Source organism: Lactuca virosa, chromosome 3, assembly GCF_052849685.1.
Source record: "Lactuca virosa cultivar CGN04683 chromosome 3, Lactuca_virosa_CGN04683_v6, whole genome shotgun sequence".
NCBI lineage: Eukaryota > Viridiplantae > Streptophyta > Magnoliopsida > Asterales > Asteraceae > Lactuca > Lactuca virosa.
In genome coordinates this window covers 146,805,285-146,826,900 of record NC_136428.1, presented here as the reverse complement: position 1 = coordinate 146,826,900, position 21,616 = coordinate 146,805,285, and the positions used below count along the sequence as shown (strand labels likewise).

The 21,616-nt window shown below is 34.8% G+C and overlaps 2 protein-coding genes across 2 annotated transcripts; one reads left to right on the top strand and one right to left on the bottom strand.

Moving 5' to 3' along the window:
* The first annotated feature begins 3,653 nt into the window (after window positions 1-3,653).
* LOC145166676 (putative metal-nicotianamine transporter YSL7) lies at window positions 3,654-10,976 on the top strand. Its single transcript, XM_079085696.1, has 4 exons — window positions 3,654-4,205; window positions 8,864-9,027; window positions 9,137-9,234; window positions 9,333-10,976. The coding sequence occupies exons 1-4, from the start codon at window positions 3,791-3,793 to the stop codon at window positions 10,765-10,767; spliced, it is 2,112 nt and encodes a 703-aa protein (XP_078941822.1). The 5' UTR covers window positions 3,654-3,790; the 3' UTR covers window positions 10,768-10,976.
* Window positions 10,977-18,092: 7,116 nt separating this feature from the next.
* On the bottom strand, window positions 18,093-21,253 carry LOC145164153 (uncharacterized). The gene is made up of 2 exons (XM_079082876.1): window positions 18,535-21,253; window positions 18,093-18,391 (listed from the first exon to the last, which is right to left on the bottom strand). Exons 1-2 carry the CDS (start codon window positions 21,251-21,253, stop codon window positions 18,093-18,095), a joined length of 3,018 nt encoding a protein of 1,005 aa, XP_078939002.1.
* Window positions 21,254-21,616: the final 363 nt, after the last annotated feature.

Here is a 21,616-nt window from a genome sequence, read left to right as displayed (position 1 = left end):
AATACTCAACTTAGAAATGGAGGATTAGGGTTTACATATAAGATGATCTAAAAGTGCTGGAGGCTGGGGTGGGAGGCTATAATGATGTTTAAATAGGGTGCAAACCCTTAAAATTAGGGTTTCATCTGGCAGACTCGCTAAGTCCGAGAATATGGACTCGTCGAGTCGCCAACTTAAACCGCATACAAATCCCGTCTCTACTCGACGAGTCGGGCTACTGACTCGTCGAGTACCCCTTAAGAAATGAAAATTGCTTTATTTAAATCACATACCAGAAATGGGGCGTTACACATCTTTTAGATGCGTCGTAGATCCGCAAACCCGCCTCTAGGAGGTGATGATGAGGTAAGTGGTGAGGACACCGGTGACGGACGCTACCAAGAACAACCTACGGAAATATGATTCTGCCCTACATCTTCATACGACCAAGCTTCAATAGATCGAGCCGGAGTAGGATAGCTCCGATGGTTTTTCATATCTGAAAACTCCTTCCCAAACGACCGTTGCTTTTTCAACTTCTTTTTGCATCGTCATCACCGTCGTTGCTGGTCTCATTGATGATAGCGATGTTCCAGACATGCTACCAACGACGACGACTATGAAAGATGGTGTTAGGTTTTCCAGATCTGCAAATGATGGTTGGAGGCTAGACGGTAAGAGGTGTTCAAAAACTGATGTGCATTCCAGGTGGGGGTAATAAGGAGATGAAGGTGATGTTATAAGAATAAAGGTGGAGGTTACATGTGGTGTTTGGCGGAGGGTACAGGTGGTGTTTGGCTGAGGTGCTGCTTCGGGGGTGTTTGTATATCTTCACCGGAGACTTCTTTAGTAGTGGTAGGACAGTCAAGCAAGAACAAAGGGTTTTGATTTTGTGTTCATTTATGATATATATATATATATATATATATATATATATATATATATATATATATATATATATAGAGAGAGAGAGAGAGAGAGAAGTATTTTTTATTCTTCTTTTAATCATAAAAATATTTAAGTAAATAAAAGAAACGGAAAAAGCAAAAAAAAACAAGGGTAAAATCGTCATTACAAAAAAGTTAAAAGTAAATTAGACCAAACTCACAATAAAATAAAAATTTTGGACCTATGGTGCTAGTCCAAACTTTTTTGGACAAAAGTAGCAATTTTCAACAAACCACATAAACCATTTGTGCAGTTTTGTCTAAAATAAATAAAAGGAAAATGGTTAAATTATGAATTAAAAATTATATTAACCGAAGATTTTTATTTGAGACATAACTTTTAATTTACTTTTAAAAATAATGATAAAATCTCATTTTAGTGACCAAAATCAATTGGGAATCTGTTTTGATGATAACCAATCTACAAATCTAAATATCTTAACCTTTTAACCATCTAGTCAAATTTAAATGGTCCAATTCAAAAAATCAAGTTTTAGGTGAACAATGAAAAACCCTACGTACAATATGGACAAAAATTATAATCTAGAGTATTTGAGGTTGTTTTTTTAACTTTAAAAAGACTTTTGCCAAAATTATTTATTGAGTTATGACTTTTTTTCAAAATGAGTTTTTAAAAAATGTTTGGTTGGCTTTTATAAAGTAAAAATAAATAAATCAATAAATTAAAAAGTATTTGGTTAGCTTATATATGTAAAATAACCTAAAAATAACCTAAAAATAACTTATCCACTTATGATTTTTTTTTCAAAAAACAAACTATTTGTAACTTAACTTTGTGACTTTTTGAAACTTGCATTTTCAACCTTACTAAAATTAAAAAGTGATTTTCTCCTGTTCAATCATCTTTTTAACTTAGTGATTTAAAAAAAAAAAAAAAATAAGACAATGATAGAGGGCGTGGTGTCACTCTCACCACACTATCTTTACTGCTACATAGGCGTCATGTTATTTTTTATCACAAAAGTGTAGCTCTTCGCCACATTAGGTGTGGTGCCACACTCTTTTTTTACCAATTTAATTTAAATAAAAACTTTATTTTAATAAAAAAACATAAATTTCATTACTTAAAAATATAAAAAAAATATAACATTTCATTACTTAAAAATATAAAACACATAAAATGACATTAAAAAACTCCTAAATAGTTAGAAAATAAAATAACTAGAAAATTTAAATGTACAAACATAAACATACACACACATACACAACAACAACAACAAAGGATTAAAAAAACCTAATTAACATACCATTTTTTAATGTCGGTTTTCATCGCCAAAGCAATTTCAAGCTCCTCCATTGTTATGTGAGTTGTGTCCATGCTAGTATTTTCAAGTCACTATCCATTTGTTTCCTACACTCTCTTTTGGAAGCAATTTGTAAATTTATCCATTCTATCTTTTATACCCTTCACATCGTCCCATCTCTTTCAAGTCATCTGAATCTACGGCTTCGCCTTCGCCTTCGCCTTTGTCTTTGCATTTGCGTTTTGCTTGGTCTCTTCCCATTGGCAGGGAAGGTGGTGTAACTTGAATGAGTTCATCATCGTTGAGGTCGAACCCAACACATGCATGCGGTGTAGTGTGGTCGGACTCAGATGTTCTTGAGCGCTTTGAACCATTATCGATATGCTCGTCAGATGTTTTGCTCTTTTTCCATATTTGGTTGTCTTTCACGGCATTCCAAAACTCAATAAACTTGAATGCATTCTTATTTTCTTGATGATACACTTTTAGAGCTTTCTTCAAAATCACTTTCTCTACTTTTCCATCGACGTTTTATATTGTTATACAAATCATTAAACAACATGACTTCTTCGTTTGTCTTCCCCTATTTGGAATGCACTTGGTGTTTTGAACGATTTTTCGGGTTCAGAATCGAAAATGGGTGATTGAGTATCTTGAACGAATTTGAGTTGAGACAAAAAATCAAACGACTTCAGTGTCGGTCGGATACAGGTTGTGATTGTGTTAGGGGTTGTGGGTGTTGTTGTGGGTATTGTTGTGGGAATTGCTATGGTAATTGGTGTGGATAATACGATATCATACCAGCATAATGATAAACGGGGAGCGAATAAATCGGTTGATCATAAGAAGGTCTTGAGGTATTTTTAATGAGTGTCTTTTTGTTTGTTTGGGTTGTTGGAACAGACACCTTGAGAGTTTTTGAAAAAATGTATTGAAAAATAGAAGAATTAGATTGAAGTGTGGTAAGTTATGGGTTGTAAGGTTTTATTTATAGGTAAAAAAAATCAATTTTAAATAAATTACCCTTCAAATGTTGGGAAATGATAAAAGAAGAGAAAGAATTTGCAGCGGAATGCAGCCACATGTGGCCAAACCTCAGTAGAAACCGCATGGTGGATACGGTGTTCCTCACTGCCACCGTGACAAAACGACAGCCAAACCATAGCCACTTCTTAAATGCGTAATAAGTTGTTTCAAAAAGCAATGCCAAATACCCTTACTCTCTTTTTTCTATTATATGATAATATTTGTTTTTTTCTTATTAAAACATATTTTATTACAGGTTCTATAATATTATATACGAAATTAAATACAATATATTTTTATATGGCGTAATACGATTTCATGAATAAAAAGTACAAGTACTGATGCATTAGATACTATTAACAATGCAAAGATCCCTTTACTCCGTGTATAAATGATTCTGTTTAAGACAGACCCCAAAAACCTTCCAACACTCGCATATTCTCTCTCGCAGTCTCCCTCCCTCTCTCTCTCTCTGTATGTGTACCTCTACATTTCATACTCTTCTCTAATCATTCACAAAATTGAAAATTCAGATTCACTCTTCCATTTATCACCAATTTCCGGATCATAACGATGATGGAACGTTCGTCGTCGAGAAGAGACGTGGCGAGCAGTTACGACGATGATCTGCCGCACAGCGAGATCAGCGACGGTAAAAGGAGCAAGGACGCCGGCAACGAGATGGATTCGATCGAGCGGATATTCGAGAGCAAGGAGGTGCCGCCGTGGCAGCGCCAGCTGACAGTGCGAGCATTTGTCGTGAGCTTTATTTTGGGGATTATGTTTACTTTCATTGTTATGAAACTTAACCTCACTACCGGAATTATTCCCTCGCTTAACGTCTCCGCCGGACTATTAGGGTTCTTCTTCGTGAAAACCTGGACAAAATTTCTCAATAAATCTGGTATGCTCAGGCAGCCGTTTACTCGGCAGGAGAATACTGTTATTCAGACTTGCGTCGTCGCCACCTCCGGCATCGCCTTCTCCGGTATGTTCACTTCTCTCTCCGTAATTCTCTCTCACACACTTCACACACTTCCGTTTTCATGGTTATTATTCCGTGTTTCTGTGAGGTAGTGAGCTGTAATGCTTAGTTCTCGCAAAGTAAATCACGAAAAAATTGAAATGGAATTTCGATGTAACAAACGGAATGCGGATATTTAGCTCATCATTTATTACACATTTAATTAACTTTCTAATATAAGTAATTTTTAGAAAGAATAAGATCTCAGACTCTGAGTTTTACTTTTTAATGCATATATATTATTACACTGTTAAGAATGTATACAATTCTTTCCACTAAATTGTTTTCTGGCTGCATGCTTGATCATAAATAACATTAATATCATGCTGCATGTGAAGTGAATTTTTGTCATGTAAAGATCATTTTTATTATAATGCTGCGTCTGAAATTAGTTAAACTTAAGATTATAGCTAAAATTAGGAATGGATCTAACTTTAGAAATGTAGAGAAAAATCTATGAGACTATGAGAGTATTTATAATTAAATGAAAACATTAAAAATTATTTTTTATTTTAAATAAATATTTATTTTACAACATTGGCCAAATGTGGGGCCATCCTAGGTTTCGTTTAGTCTATTTATTATGCTACTTTTAACAACGCAATGGGGACATTTTAGTTTCTAGAAGTTACAGAAATCGCTACGATATAATAAAATCATTACTTTATATAATAAAATCATTACTTTTATATATTATCATTACGGTATAATAAAATCATTACTTTTCAAGGATTAGCTTGTCCTAAGTAACTTAAATACTTTAACTAGGAGAAAATTGTCTTACTTAAAATTTACTTCTTTGTTTTGAATTTTTTTAATTGAAATTTAAACATTTTTTTTTATCTCAAAAACAATGTAAGGGAGAAGAAGAAGACAAGTAATCTGTGTAGAACACTTTAATTTCTAATTTTGTCGAGCTGCCAAACCCACGGTTCCTCGTCGCTTTCCAAGTTGTGGCACGTGCACAATTGTCGTGTTTGGCCGTCTTTTTGCCTTATCATTTGACTTTGATTTTGTACTAAAATGGAAAGATGGGAAAATCAAGAGACCTTATTATGGAATATTCTTAGAGAAAATAAAAAAATATGATGTTTGTTGACTTTATTTTAACGAAATAGATCTCACAATATACGACACTTTATCAATACTTTTAGACATATCAATACTTGATAATATCTTATGCATAACTTGCCAATCATATTTAGGGATTACTTGTCAAATGACCAAAATATGTAATGGGTTTGAAAATAATGACTATGAAAAACTGGTTTTCAAAAAATTATCAAGGTTTCCGCAGAACCCGTCTCTGCTGAAATGTTACACCTCTACGGAAATAGCTTTTTCTTCTGTTGAACTGGACACGTGTGAAAAAAGACAAAATTATGAAGTCTGACGGTACGGATCCGCAGAGGTCTCCGCAGAATGTGTAAAACCTTTGCGGAAATGTCTTTCACTTTGTGGAATTGAACACGTGTGTAAAAACACATTTTCTGGATTTAAAAAAAACACATTTCTACAGAGGTCATGTGGATCCGCAGAGAAGTCCTCTATGGATCTGTTCTTTAGGTAGCAGCCCACTGCGGAATAGATCTTCACAAAACCAAAGATTCTGACGATTTTGTTAAATGTGTTGTTGCTTATTTAACGGTGTTTCACATATTTTAACTATAGTTGTATGCTAAAACATCATCATTAAGCCGCTGATGCTGCCCCGATCTCACCACCATCTCCGATCGATTTGGAGTCCGGATTTCCAATAATTGACTTCCCTAAAATTCCTGATTTCCACAACTCTCTCTCGTCTTCCACAGAGAGCACTGCCCTTAATTCCGCAAATCCATACCCATTTTCTATTTTACCTATGTAGTTTTACTATTATGCCCCTGAAATGTCACTTCCTCAAAGCAATTTGGCTTCCACAGAGCATTGACGAATTCCGCAGAGGCCTCCTCTAAGGAAGCCTTGGTCATTTCTTGAAAACGAGTTTTTGTTGGTCATTATTTTCAAACACATTACATATTTTGGTCATTTGACAAATAATCCCTTATGCATTAACGACACTTTATTTATTTATTTATTTTTCAATTAAATGTCGGTTTAGAAGGTCAACATAACGTTATGATTTTTTTTTTCTCTAAAGTTACTCAACTTATTTATTTATTTATTTTTTTAATTTGACCACAATAATAATTTTATTGTATTTTTTTTCTCATTTTTTGTTTATGGTGGTAGTTTCTGTAAGAAAAAGTTGTTAAAGAGTATTTTTGTATTTTTTCGTTATTATTATTTTTTTTTCAAATATTTGTCTGTATCTCGTGTTGATGGTTGTTGTCACATTTTTTTTACATTGGACTATTTTCAAATATTCCTAATTGAGTTCTGCATTCTTTCTAGAATTAGACCATCGTTCATATAAAGTAAACTTACTCATCGAACAAATTACTTCCTATACATGTAAATTTAAATTTTTATTGTTAGTTTTTATTTTCGTTTTGAAAGATGTACTAATTACGATCTTTTCGTTATTTGTTTTTAATAAAAGTTAATTTTCTTTAAAAAAAGTAGAATAAAGATTGCATTCAAACCCTCTTCTACAAGTTCACTTAGTTAAATTCACACATAGCGATCATGATTCCACTTGCTATGTTCCTTGAGTTGTAAATTATACCATTATGGTTATGTTTACATTCATATTAGTATGGATTTTTTTAGGTGTACTTTATATCGGAATTAGGGTGTTGCAGATTTTTTGCTTAACGCCTTAGCCTTTTAAGTATGGTTGTTATTGTGAGCACCATAGCTTTATATCTAATTGTCTAATTGTGTATTTAAAGGCAAAATACATATGATACTTGCAATTCGTTTGAATTTGTTTGTTTATAAAGCTATGGAGTTTCAAAGGTTACTGCAGCCCGCACTTCATCTTCAACGATGATGGAAAAGAGGAATAGTCAAATGAAGAACGTGATTCTACTTGTTTTGGGATGGGTGTAACTAAAAAATAAAATGTCAATAATAAATCATCTAAAAACAACATATATTATTTTAAAGGGCAAAATATATAAAAATCCAACCATTTATCCATCAGCATTCAAAAAAACCATTGTATTTTTTTTATATGCAGAAAAATTCTTATATTTTCATTAACCTTTCAGATTTACTCAAATATTCATTTTTTTAAAGAAGTTACCGATTGTTTTGTGTTACGTCGTTTATCTTTTTGTTTTTAGGTTGACATGGAAAAAAAACTAAGCGACGTCACTTATTTTTGTTTTAGTAAATGATCTATTTCTCATGTTTTACCTTAGACAAGAGACAAAGTTACTTATTTTGTTTTCATGTTAATCTAAAAACGAAAAAGATAAATTTCATATTACAAAACAACCGATAATTTCTAAAAAAAACATGGATATTTAGGTTAATTTGAAAGGTAATTGAAAATGTAATAGTTCCTCCATATAAAAAAAATGTAATTGTTTTTCTGAATGTTAGTAGATAAATGATTGTGCTTTTATGTATTTTACCTTTTCAAGCTATGGTGGCTTTAATATGAAAATAAAATAAAATATGGTAATTAAATCGAAAAATATAATATATAAACAAAAAAAAAAAAACAACTTGGTGTCGGTGAGTGGATTTTATATGTGATGTGCGTAAAATCAAAACCTTTTTAGCTCTTGCGTTTTAGAATCCAACGATTTTAACAGGGCTAGAGCTAATAAAAATTGATTGGGTTAAGATTTTCAACTCATTTAAGTTAAATGGGTTAACCCGTCTAACCTATTTAATTAAATAGATTAGGTAAAAATTATCAAATTGTTTTCAACCCATCAACCCATTTAACTATAATATATATTTAATTTAATAATTATTTAAATATTATAATGTATTAATCTAAGTATTAATTTAATAAATTAGATGTATTATTATTTATGTTTTAAATAATTATCATCCTAATTCTCATCTCTCCAAAATCACTTTGAAATTAACTATTTTTAATGTTATTTGAATAATTATTTGTATTTGTGAATTGTGATCATGTTGTTGTCATACTTTGAAATTTTATTTAAGTTTGAAATTAATTTAAATGGAATAATTTTAATTAATATATTTATTTTGTTTAATTTTAAATGGTTTAACTCAAATTTAATCAATTTATTTAATAGGTTGGGTTGAGAAATATATAAATAGATCAACCCATTTAAATAAACAGACTTGGTTTGATTGAAATCTTCAACCCATTTAATAAATGGGTTGAACCCAAATAAACCTACGTTGACCCATTGCCAGCCCTTATAACCTGGTCATTCCAAAAAAAAAAAAACAAAAAAACTGCCCTATTCATTAGTAGGTGTTACTCACTTTTATCTCATTAACTATGTAGTTTTAGGTTTACTTATTGATAGAAACATTTACAAATAAATGCTTAAATATTTGCTTTTAAAGAATTACACATTAATCTAACCATTTTGTTTTTATGGACTCCAACATGTTTGTTTCATACACATATTTTTATCTCTATTATATCAGTTAGATGCTTATAAATTTTATTAAAGAAGGAATTGTTTTGAAGTTATTTATTTATAATCTTGTAACAAGTGCATGTATTGCATAATATACAGGAGGGTTTGGTAGTTACCTGTTTGGCATGAGTGAAGTGGTAGCAAAACAGTCAAGCGAAAATAACTATGAGGAGAACACAAAGAACCCTTCTCTCACTTGGTTGATTGGTTTCCTTTTTGTTGTTAGCTTCCTCGGACTCTTTTCTGTAGTACCACTTCGCAAGGTACTATACATTTATTTATTTATATTTATATATTGATTTATTTTACATATATATATAAATAATGATACATGATTTTGTTTTTGTCTAAATTATACATTTGACTTTCCAGATAATGATAGTTGACTTCAAACTGATTTACCCCAGTGGCACTGCAACTGCTCACCTTATCAACAGTTTCCATACTCCACAAGGAGCCAAGTTAGCTAAGTAAGTTGAAAATAGGGACAATTTCGTATATTCTTTACTTTTTCTATATATATTAAACAAAAATCATACGTTTATTTTTTTTGTTGTGAAATTGATAGGAGACAAGTGCGAACTTTAGGCAAATTCTTCACCTTCAGCTTCCTATGGGGCTTGTTTCAATGGTTCTTCACTGCTGGCGACGGCTGCGGTTTCTCAAGCTTCCCTTCCCTCGGCCTCGAGGCATACGAACACAAATTCTACTTCGACTTCTCAGCCACCTACGTCGGCGTCGGAATGATCTGCCCTTACCTCATCAATGTCTCTCTCCTCGTCGGCGCCGTCATCTCCTGGGGTCTAATGTGGCCCCTGATAAACCTCCGCGAAGGCGATTGGTACCCTAAAGGTCTCGGATCCGGCAGCCTCCACGGAATCCAAGGCTACAGAGTCTTCATCGGAATCGCCATGATTCTCGGCGACGGCCTCTACAACTTCTTCAAAGTCCTCGGCCACACCTGCTTCGGTTTATACCGCCAAGTCCGCCACCGGAAATCCCAATCTCAACTCCCGGTAAGCCACAACTCCTCCCCTGAAATCCCCCAAATCTCCTACGACGACCAACGCCGGACCCACCTCTTCCTCAAAGACCAAATCCCAATGTGGATCGCCATCATCGGCTACCTCGTAATCGCCGCCGTCTCCATCGTCGTCCTCCCCCACATCTTCCACCAACTCAAATGGTACCACATCACCGTGATCTACGCCTTAGCCCCAACTCTCGCCTTCTGTAACGCCTACGGATGCGGCCTCACCGACTGGTCCTTAGCTTCCACCTACGGGAAGCTCGCGATATTCATCGTCGGAGCATGGGCCGGCGGAGAACACGGCGGCGTTCTCGCCGGATTAGCCGCGTGCGGCGTCATGATGAACATCGTCTCCACCGCTTCTGACCTAATGCAAGATTTCAAAACCGGATATATGACATTAGCGTCACCCCGATCGATGTTCGTAAGCCAAGTAATCGGAACAGCAATGGGATGCGTTATCTCGCCATGTGTGTTCTGGTTATTCTATCAAGCTTTCAACGACCTCGGACAACCCGGTTCAGAATACCCGGCTCCCTACGCTTTAATCTACAGAAACATGGCGGTTTTAGGGGTGGAAGGGTTTTCAGCTTTACCTAAACATTGTTTGGCTTTATGCTACGGGTTCTTTGGATTAGCGATCGTGATCAATGGAATGAGGGATGCCGTTGGAAAAGAGAAAGCGAAGTTTATTCCGATTCCAATGGCGATGGCGATTCCGTTTTACATTGGGGGGTATTTCGCGATTGATATGTGTGTTGGGAGTTTGATTTTGTTTGTTTGGTCAAAGGTGAATAAAGCTAAGGCGGCGGCGTTTGGACCGGCGGTGGCTTCCGGTTTGATTTGTGGGGATGGGATTTGGACTTTGCCAAGTTCGATACTTGCTTTGGCCGGTGTTAAGCCCCCGATTTGCATGAAGTTTCTTTCCAGGGGGGATAACGTGAGAGTTGACCAAATTTTAAAGTCGTCTTAAGTTTGGATTTTGGTTTGGGGAGTTTAAGGTTTAATGTTTGGTTTTGGAGGTAGCGAATATGTAAAGAGTTGGTTGATGCAAAATTAGTTTGTATCGGCTACAAATAAGTATTCTATTTGCTACACAATTAATTTGCATGCGTAGTTTATTGACTATTGAGTTGAATTGTAGTTATTTATGTTTATTTTCTATATATATGGGCAAAAGAGTCTCTTGAGAAGGGATTTCATTATTTTGAGAATACAAAATATTATTAGGAAGTAATTCATCTAATGAATGGATGTTGGTGTAGAAATGTAGATGATGAATTGGACCTTTTCTAATAGTAAAGGAAGAAAATGGAAAAATGTTACATAACCTTCTATTTAAAGTGATAAAATGGAAAAATGTTACATAACCTTCGATTTAAAGTGATTTGCACCTGGTTTTTATAACGTGCAATTCGAAGTTATGTGCACCTAATTTTCAAAAATAGCCGTGAACTTCGTTTTTCGTTGAAAAACGAAGAACTGAATGGTGTTGATGATATCATCCTTCGAGGATTGTTCTCAGGTACAAAAACAAGTTGCATGTTTTTTGAAAAACCAAATCCTTTACTTATGGATGACCTTTAAACGAACATTCATAGAGAAATTACAAAAGTAAACATTCAATAATGGCTTGATACTTTGATTGGACCAAAAAAATAATCTTGAATGGATTTTTCAAGAAAAGAGTCTCAACTACAAGTCTACAATGGCTTTTTTATGCCGTTTGCCCTAAACTTAAACTTAATACCCTTTGCTTCTTGAGTGTCAATATTGTCATCGGTCCGCGGTCCACCCTTCATTAACCACCACTTCGAACTCCTCAACACTTAACAAAGAACTATAAAGTGTAAATGGTACTCCTTCGTAACCTTGGTACACATTCCTTAAAAATATTGGTCTATGATCCGACCAAACTCTCTTAAAAGCTATATTGTCACTTCTTTAGACACCAAAAACCCATCCAGCTTTGCCATCTTATTACCATGATTATTGACTCTAGTAGAAATATACCTTCCCAACCACAAATCACAAAGACCTACCTTGTCATTTAAATAATTAAGACCATCTTATGCAAGTTGACAAAACTCACAGTTCGAAATCTTTCGGATTTATTTCAAATGCCATTAAAATCTCTAAAAATAATATAACCCCCTTTATTTTGATGCATCTACAATAAAAGTGTTCCACAATGCTTTTTTACCGCTTGCGGCGCATAAATATTAACCATGAAGTAGTTAAATTTTGATATCACCCGTTCTCCTTCCACAATCACTGCATTATGCATACAAAATATATTCCTTTTAACAAAACACTCTGGGATTCCAAATGGAAAGGATCCCTTTGATCTCCCCTAACCGAAGAACATGCAAGATCAAACCGATAGTTACTCCATATATTTCTAATTTTAAAGTGATCAAACCGAGACATTAAGGATTCTTGTAGGACCAGGAAGTTTACCTCATTCTTCACATAAAAACTTCTAATCCAAGCTTTTTTTCTTACGACTCCTGATACCACAAGCATTTTGAGATAGTACATTCATTGATTCATATCTATTCCTTTACCCTCATGTTGACCATGTTGAGTCTTTTTTGGTACCCTGGTGTTCATATCATGGAACTCGACACTTACCCAAGGAGTACCCTTTTTACCAAAAGTACGATAATCCTTCACTAGCATCCTCTACCACCTTTCCCTCCATCTAAAGATCCATTCTTAGATTAAACACAAAGTTGGTTCAAGTGGATTTGAGGCCCACAGTAAAATAAAAATGAGGCCCTTCAAAATTCATATATATATATATATATATATATATATATATATATATATATATATATATATATATATATATATATATATATATATATATTCAAATGATTAAATTTAATGTATGTAATTTTAAGTGGTAGTAAAACATAGGACGTGTTCGGCACAGAACGTTTGAGAGCGTTTGAGAGCTTCTAGCTTCTAGCGTTCGACAAAACGCTCTATTTTGAACAGAAAGTCTTGTTTGACACTACAAACTTCTACCATTTAGTTTAAACAAAACGCTCCAAATCCAAATGCTACTTCATGTAGCGTTTAACAAAACGCTACAAGCTACCTGCTACCTGTTACCCGCTAAAAGCTACCCGCTACTAGCTAATTTTTCCGAACACGCCCATAGTGAAAAAAATAATGTATCTCCAAAATTAAACATACCTAAGAATTAACAAGGTACTTATAATCCTTTTCACCCATAATAAATGAAATATAGCAATGAACTTATAAAGTTTTACCCAAAATAATTTTTTACTTCATTTTATGATGAATATTAGAGTTATCAAATTTACATCTTTAACAAATTCATAAATGATGTTCATAGCAAGGGCAATCTATCACCCTAAACTCAAACTTATAATTCGTGTCTGGGATGCAAAAATATGGTTGCAAAAAGGTTATGAAATGTAAAAATTACATACCACTTACCAATAGTGAATATTGCAATTTTTTTACTTCCAATTACCAATTTCAGTGATGATTACAAAAGTGAAAAACGCCATACATATATTGAAAAATCAAATAGCCAAAAACCCATTTCAAAACCTCTAAACCCATATCAAATTTACACGATTAGGGTTTTGGAAATGTATATTCCGTTGAAACAAAGAACGATTGGAGAATTTGGAAGAAAGAAGAAACTAATTGAAACAAAACAAGCAAAGATAATTACATTTTCTTGACGACTTCAACAACATTAAGAAATCGACAATAGATTCCTTATAATAATCTTCAAAAATTATTGATAATACTGATTTTATTGAGCAAACATCTCAGTTACAAAATCGATCAATTAACAAGCAGATAAAAGTAAAACAAGATCACATAATCTTACTGATTTGGGGTTGTAGTCGTTTATGGATGATTTGAAAACCAAAAATAAATTATGCATGAAGCTGAAGGCATAACTTACGAGGACATTGGAGACCTTTGATTGTTAATTCTTCTTGAAAAACAAAGCGTCGGCCAATCGAACTTCAGCAAGGCACATTTTGATTTATGAATTGCATGCAAGAAAGAGAGTCATTTCACATTTGGGCCCGAAACACCTAATATCAATAGCAATCTAAATGGGGACCTATATAACCTTGGGGCTATTGGTCATCCTCCAAACTGCCCCTATTGGTACGACACTAGGGATGAGCGTGGGACGGAACCGACACCGACCCGTACCATTCCCGATTTCCTGAACAATGAATTTGATCGAAAGTCAATCCCGAGTAATGTACGGAATTAACGTTATCGGTAACGGTACCGGGAATGGTACTGATTTTCGGTACTAATACCGATACCGATGGTACCGAATCCCGAATTTCTTGATTTGGTACAAACTGCTCGTCATTATATGAAACTGATTAAGCACATCATCACCACTAATATCATTAACATTTTCCTCACTAATACCTTTTTCATCTAATCTATTTTCATGTAGAACTTCTTTTTGGAATGCATATGATACATATTCTTACACATTTTCTCCTCTTCCATATATTATTCTTGGATGGAATCATCACTCCTATCTCCTTGTTCCTCCGACGTCTCATCCCTAATATCAAATCAACTATTCAGTCCACCAACTTTATTATCTTCGTTTACAATCTCTGGCACCTTCCCTAAAAATTCTCTTGCACGTACATCACACACCATACCTTCCAATGTGACTTCCACCGTATATGAACTTATGGAGGAAATCATGGTTTTAATACACACCCTCCTTCTAGTTATGTTTTCATATTGATCTTCATTTAGGAACAAGACCATTCACTAAAACACTAGAAACTTTTTTGAACATGCTAGGTATCCATGCACTCAAAGGTAGGCCATCTATCTCCAACCACACCAAATGTTCATTTACTACAAAGTTTTTTGTTACCACCCTTTTATCCCACTAGGTTGCTTGAACTTCACACATGCACTCTGATACTTAAACAAAAGATAAGCCCATGCAACTCCAATCTAGTTAATCTGTAAATCCGTAAATATCTTTCATCCATGCATAAATTATAGAGACTTGCAATTGTTTTAACCTCTCTCACCTCACCTAGAGCAAAGCTTTCAAAACCATGTATTATTAATAAGGTGGTGTTTGTTTTTTTTGTTTATAAACTCTTCTAAACTCTTACACCTTCTGGCGGGAAGACGTTTTGGCTCGCAGACTGTTTATTATTTCGAAGACCCCAAACATCAAAACGTTTGTAGGTCCTCTTTTCCTTGAATACATGGACCAAACATTTCTAAACTCTTATAACTTTTGAAGATGTAAAACATGCCTTTACCTAATAAAAATGTCATTCTTTTTTCTTTTCGCTTCCCATCGTCATGTTCACCCCTTTCTTCCCCCGAGTTTTTTTCTTGCCCTTCATCCGTCTCCCTTAGTCTTGTTCTGCTACTTCATGTTTTGAAGACTACTGGCGCCGACACTCTAGACAATTGTTGCTGCTTCGTCGATGCTCAAAACAGAAGCGAAGGCATGTGTAGTGAAGGTAGGTCCTAGGATCCTTCTATTTTTTAAAATGTAATACATATTATATATCAAAAATATTTGAGACCTAACTTACAAATTACCAAGGACCTACCTAATAATGTTTAGCAAAAAAAAGTGTCAAAATGTTTGAAGCCATATTTTATACCCCAATCCATTTAAAATAGTCCAATGCCCCAATCAAATTAAAATTTAATTAATAGGTAATAGCCCGGTCCATTTAAAATTATACAAAGGAAAAAAAATAACAAAAAAATGTTTTTGTGAAACATCGCCTATCAACAACACCTTCGACTTCAAGACACACATGTAACATGATCATCTTTGATTTGGATAAAATAATGAAAATGACTATAGTTGAGAACTTTGAAGTTATGTTTAAATATTTTAAGGCATACGACCCGACCCGCCTCTAGTTTTTTACTCTTTCATTTTTTCGGTTTCATTTAAATAAGGAACCATGTGATTTTCGGTTCTAGATTTGTCATTGTCTCCAAACAAGTTGTGTCATCGTTTGTTTCTTCCCTTTTTCGATGATACCTCGTGGAACCACCTCAACACCGGTGCCGACATACCAGATGATATCCTTAAAACTTGTAACATCCCAAAATTAAGGCTGAAAATTTTATTTTTAAATAAGTTATTATAAAACCATAAGTAATAAAACATCCCTAATAACATCTCATGTCAAAAACCAAAGTAGAAATAATCAAAACATGTTATCATAAAACAATATCAGAGTGTAATCCCCAAGATCTCATGTGCGGAAATATAGTGTGATGCGCTGCGATCGAGCCGACTCATTTCCTTTAAAAACGAAGTACCTGAAACCAAAACTGAAAACCGTAAGCACAAAGCTTATTGAGTTCCCCCATCATACCACATACCATACAGTAACATACATAGCTAAGCATATCTGGGTGCCGGCCTCCCCTTCGGTCTATTTCAACCGGATAGCTGCCTAGTGATGGGTTTTGAGCATTCTAACATTCCTATGGTGTACATGCAACCCTAGAAACCTTGGATCTATGTTTGACTAAGATACATGCAAATAATTATTTTCCAAGGTTCTTATCCTAACTAGCATGACATGGGGTACTTGAATCAAATAAAACTAGTAGAATTACTTACCTTGTAGTAGTAGTTGATTGCTTGGAGTTTGAGAGCCTAGCACCAATAATATGGATGCCTCAAATGGAAGTCACAAATCACCACAAACTTGGAAACTTGAGAGAATAGTCACAAACTTCTTGAAATCGGCCCTCTTAGTTTACACACATCAACTAGTGCAATTTCAAGAACCAAAGCCTCCTTTATATAGTGTGGTGGATTAGGGTTACATCCATGTAAACCCTAATACCCATGTCTTTTCATTTCCATGAGATCCATGGGTTAAAGCTCCATGGAGTATCCATGGACTTTCCATGCAAGCCTAGCCCATTCCAAATAAGCATTAGCCCACACTATATAAATACAAGAGCCCATATTTAATTAGTCATACTTTTGATCTCTAAATTAATTCTAAATTAATTATAGATCAATACTAATTAAATAATATGATTTTATATTAATATATTAGGACTTATAATATATTAATAAATCATAAGTTATACTATTCTCAAACGATTATCCATAAATTGTTCGGGTGAAGTGCAACCCAAATGGACCATGCCGGGTCGGGTCAAGTACATACCAAATATAATTATGGACTTAGACACTATCTCCAACAGTCTCCCACTTGGATAAGTCTAATAACTATAGTTGCAAGTATGACTTCAGGAACCGATCAGCAATCGTAGCTCTTAAAACTCTGTTGAACTATGAAGCGCCATTTTAGATAAGTGATCATATAATCCTCTGTTCTAGATATCAGCCGGACAAATACATGGAACATGGTCTTGCTTATTGTCCAGCATTTGTTTCCCGATTTCCGATTTGTTTGACATAGAACTTAACTAAACACATCAATTTAGTTCTGACCGGGCCCGGTACATAGGTCAAAACAAAATCATCGAGGGGCCCATATATCGCTTCTAATCCTAGAAGGAACAGATAAACTTCGACTCATATGTTTGCTCTACTACTTGTTGAACTACAAGGCATGGTTTATAACATCGAGTTACCAATGCGTTTTCGTGCAATCAATGCATAACCAACTCATAGGCAACAAATCATATCTCTAGGTTTGAATACTTATATGATATTACCGTCTCACGATCACTCGAGATAAATGGAGTGCGAGTCAAAAATGTTCCAGACTCTTTAAATTGCTTTGATATTTGAATTTTTTTTTAATGTTTAAAAATTTCCATGTTTATAAAGACACATCTCATCTATAATACCATGTTTTTGATAAAATTCTCCAATGACATATATGACCATTAGCTTTTATGGCTCATCATACAATCTAAAATAGAAATATATTTTATATATTTGAATGACTTAGGTAGGGTACATGTTATATAACATGATGTACGACCCAAGTTATGGCCCATATATCATATTAACCAGGCACGTACCCACATGTTGCGCGAGAATAAAGTTCTATAGTAATACTAACCGAGCGGACGTGTGTATGGCGTTGTCCTTGGTTTCAAGTAGTGTGTTTTTAGAAGTATAGTAATCTTCATCGACTTATTTCTTTACTACTACAAACATATGTGAAGTTTCTTAACAAAAAGCCATTCAAATGAGTACATAATGAAATGATGCATATAGGAAACTTGAGAAAAGTAATGATCACTGAAAGTAGACTATAAGCAAGAGATGATAATTCACATGAGATCCTTCATTAACAGATTTGAAACTTGTTGCATTGTTGGTCTTTCATGTGGATTGGAGTTCAAACATGCTCTTGAGAGACTCAAAACCAACTTAACATGTTTCTCAACTTGGGATGTGGGAGGAGGTATCCGACTATCTCCCACATTTTTTGGTACCAGATAATCTGCAGACAATGTTGGTAAAGATGTTATCAGTTCTCCAGGATGCTTTCCCATGACCACTTCTAGTGCAACAACTCCAAAGCTATACACATCACATTTCTCGGTTGCCACCATCGTATAAGCAAGCTCTATATCCAAAGAAACATGCGACAAAAAAAAGTTATATCAATCCCACAAGATTCTAATATAGACACATATATGTTCATATACATCTTTATATATATCATGACATTTAAGAAGATGTAGAACTACAATCACAAGATCGTGTTACCTGGCGCGATATAACCGTAGGTGCCTGTAATTGCGGTCCAGTTGGAGGAGTCTAGCTTTAAAAGCTTGGATGTGCCAAAATCAGAAATATGTGCCTCGCAATCAGAATCAAGAAGGATGTTGGCTATGGATATGTCTCTATGAATTATAGGTGGTGAGCAGTCGTGATGCATATAAGCCAAACCATTAGCCACACCCTTTACAATATTGACCCTTTTCAACCAATCCAATTCTTTTACAAAGACATCGCTTCTTAAGATTGATCCAAGGCTTCCGTTTTCAAGGTATTCATAAATCAATAATGAGTGTCGGATATGGGAGCAATATCCATAGAGTTTCACTATGTTGCGATGCCTTATGTTCGTTAATGCTCGTACCTCATTAATGAACCCATTATGATCAACATTCTCGGATGATGAGTGAAGTTTCTTGACAGCTACCACATTGTTTGGTTGTAGCTCGGCTTTGTACACAGTCCCATATCCTCCGGTCCCAATGCAATATGCTTCATCAAAGTCATTTGTTGCCTTCAAGATATCAACATACACCACTTTTCCATCAAAAGTTGTAGTAGAGAAATAATCACCACTTTCTTCATCCAATGGTTTTTGTGGAGACTTTTTCTTTTGTTGTTGATAAGAAATGAGGCCATACGTGAATACACCAAGTAAAATAGCCCCGATAAGTGGAATCATAATTACAAGGATAAGCTTATGATGAAAGGGATCATTTTTCTTCTTCATAATCTGACTTGGACAAAGTTTCACTCCCGTAATATTCCCACACAAATCTGGATTTCTTTCTATGGACGCATTCACAAAGTTGGCATAAGGGGGGACTGGACCTGAGAGATTATTGAAAGAAAGGTTGATATCAATCCCGCTAGGCAAACTTTTAAAAGCATCTGGAATAGAACCGGATAGTCTATTATGAGAAAGATCCAATTTTTGCAAACTCTGCAAGCTTTGAACTCCAGATGGTATCTCTTTCGTGAGAAAGTTATGAGATAAATCAAGTTCCGTAAGATGAACTAATCTACCAATCTCGGATGGAATTTTCTCACTGAGCTTGTTATTACTAAGATTCAAGAAGTGGATTTGTGCCCATTGTCCGATACTTGTTGGAATCGACCCATTCAATCTATTTTTGGATAGATCGAGTACTTCAAGAAGTTCACAAAATCCAAGCTCTAGAGGTATAACACCTGAAAGATGGTTGCCAGCCAGGTACAAATCCAACATATTTTTCATCTTCCCAAACTCCTTTGGGATCTCACCAACCAAATGATTCGAAGACAGATCAAGCCTTTGTAGTTGAGTTAAATTTCCAAACGCTGGAGGAATATAACCACTAATTTGATTGCTGCTCGCCTGAAAATCAGTGAGATACTTCAACTTCGCAAGTGCACTAGGAATGGGACCAGCAAGCTGATTGTTATGCATATAAAGGTGATTTAAAGATGTCAAATCACCAAATGATGAAGGAATAAAACCACTAAGCTGATTTCCATACACCGAAAGTTCAGTTAGAGACTTCAACTTCCCAAGTTCACTAGGAATGGGACCAGATAATTTATTATCACTGAGGGTCAGCCATTGTAGGTTGCTCAAATTTGCTAGTGATGAAGGAATAGAACCACTAAGCTGATTGTGGCTCACCTCAAGCTTAGTGAGAGACTTTAAATTCCCAAGTTCAACAGGAATGGAACCAGAGAGTTGATTTTCATACAAATAAAGGACATTCAAAGATGTCAAATCACCCAATGATGAAGGAATAGAACCACTAAGTTGATTGTTGTACACCGCAAGATCAGTGAGAGACTTTAAATTCCCAAGTTCAACAGGAATGGGACCAGAGAGTCGATTTTCATACAAATAAAGGACATTCAAAGATGTCAAATCACCCAATGATGAAGGAATAGAACCACTAAGTTGATTGTTGCTCACCTCAAGATCAGTGAGAGACTTTAAATTCCCAAGTTCAACAGGAATGGGACCAGAGAGTTGATTTTGAAACAAATAAAGGACATTTAAAGATGTCAAATCACCCAATGATGAAGGAATATAACCACTAAGTTGATTGTAGCCCACCTCAAGCTTAGTGAGAGACTTTAAATTCCCAAGTTCAACAGGAATGGGACCAGAGAATTGATTTTCATACAAATAAAGGGCATTCAAAGATGTCAAATCACCCAACGATGAAGGTATATAACCACTAAGTTGATTGTTGTACGCCGCAAGATCAGTGAGAGACTTTAAATTCCCAAGTTCAACAGGAATGGGACCAGAAAACTTATTCATTGAAAAATCAAGATATACAAGATTGGTCAGGAGTCTGATTTCTGGTGGAATGGGGCCAAAGAAGTTGTTTGTATTGAGATCAAAATGTGTAAGATTGTGTAGCAAAGAGAATGGAAATTGGTGGAGTGTACCTTTTAAGCCGGATGAACTGAGGTTCAACCTGTGAATGCTCCCATCAGCATTGCAAAATACTCCAAACCAAGAAGTGCATGGAACCGATGCACTCGAGTTCAAAGGGAGGGAAATCCATGAAGAGAGCAAGGAGTTTTTTGGGATTTCAAGGCTTTCCTTCCATTTAAGAAAAGCATTGGCTTCCCCCAAAGAAGCAGAACCAAAATTTGGTATCTGGGAGAGTGTGATGATTAGCAGAGTTAGAGAGAAAAATAACAAGTTTGAAGAAGACATTATTTGCTTTGCCATGTTGCTTTAAATAAAAAAATGAATTGTTTGCATGTCCTAATTTATACTTGAGCTACCTTTTTTTCCTGTTTTATTTTTCATATGCTTGAAAAGGAAATTTGGGAAATGTCATATTTTTCCACAAGGTGTGTCTTTTAACGTGTCTAAATTTTCCACAAATGTGTGTATTACACTTTGAATTGTATCTATCTGTCATGACATTAATCCTTTTTTTAGAACAATATAATTTATTGTAACCCCAAATTTAAAAAGGCGTTAGGATTACAAAAAGAATCCATGTAGTATTATATGTTATTAATTGTTGGATTTAACTATGTATTAATTTAACTTAACTTGATTATTAGGCATACTTATTTTTGTTTT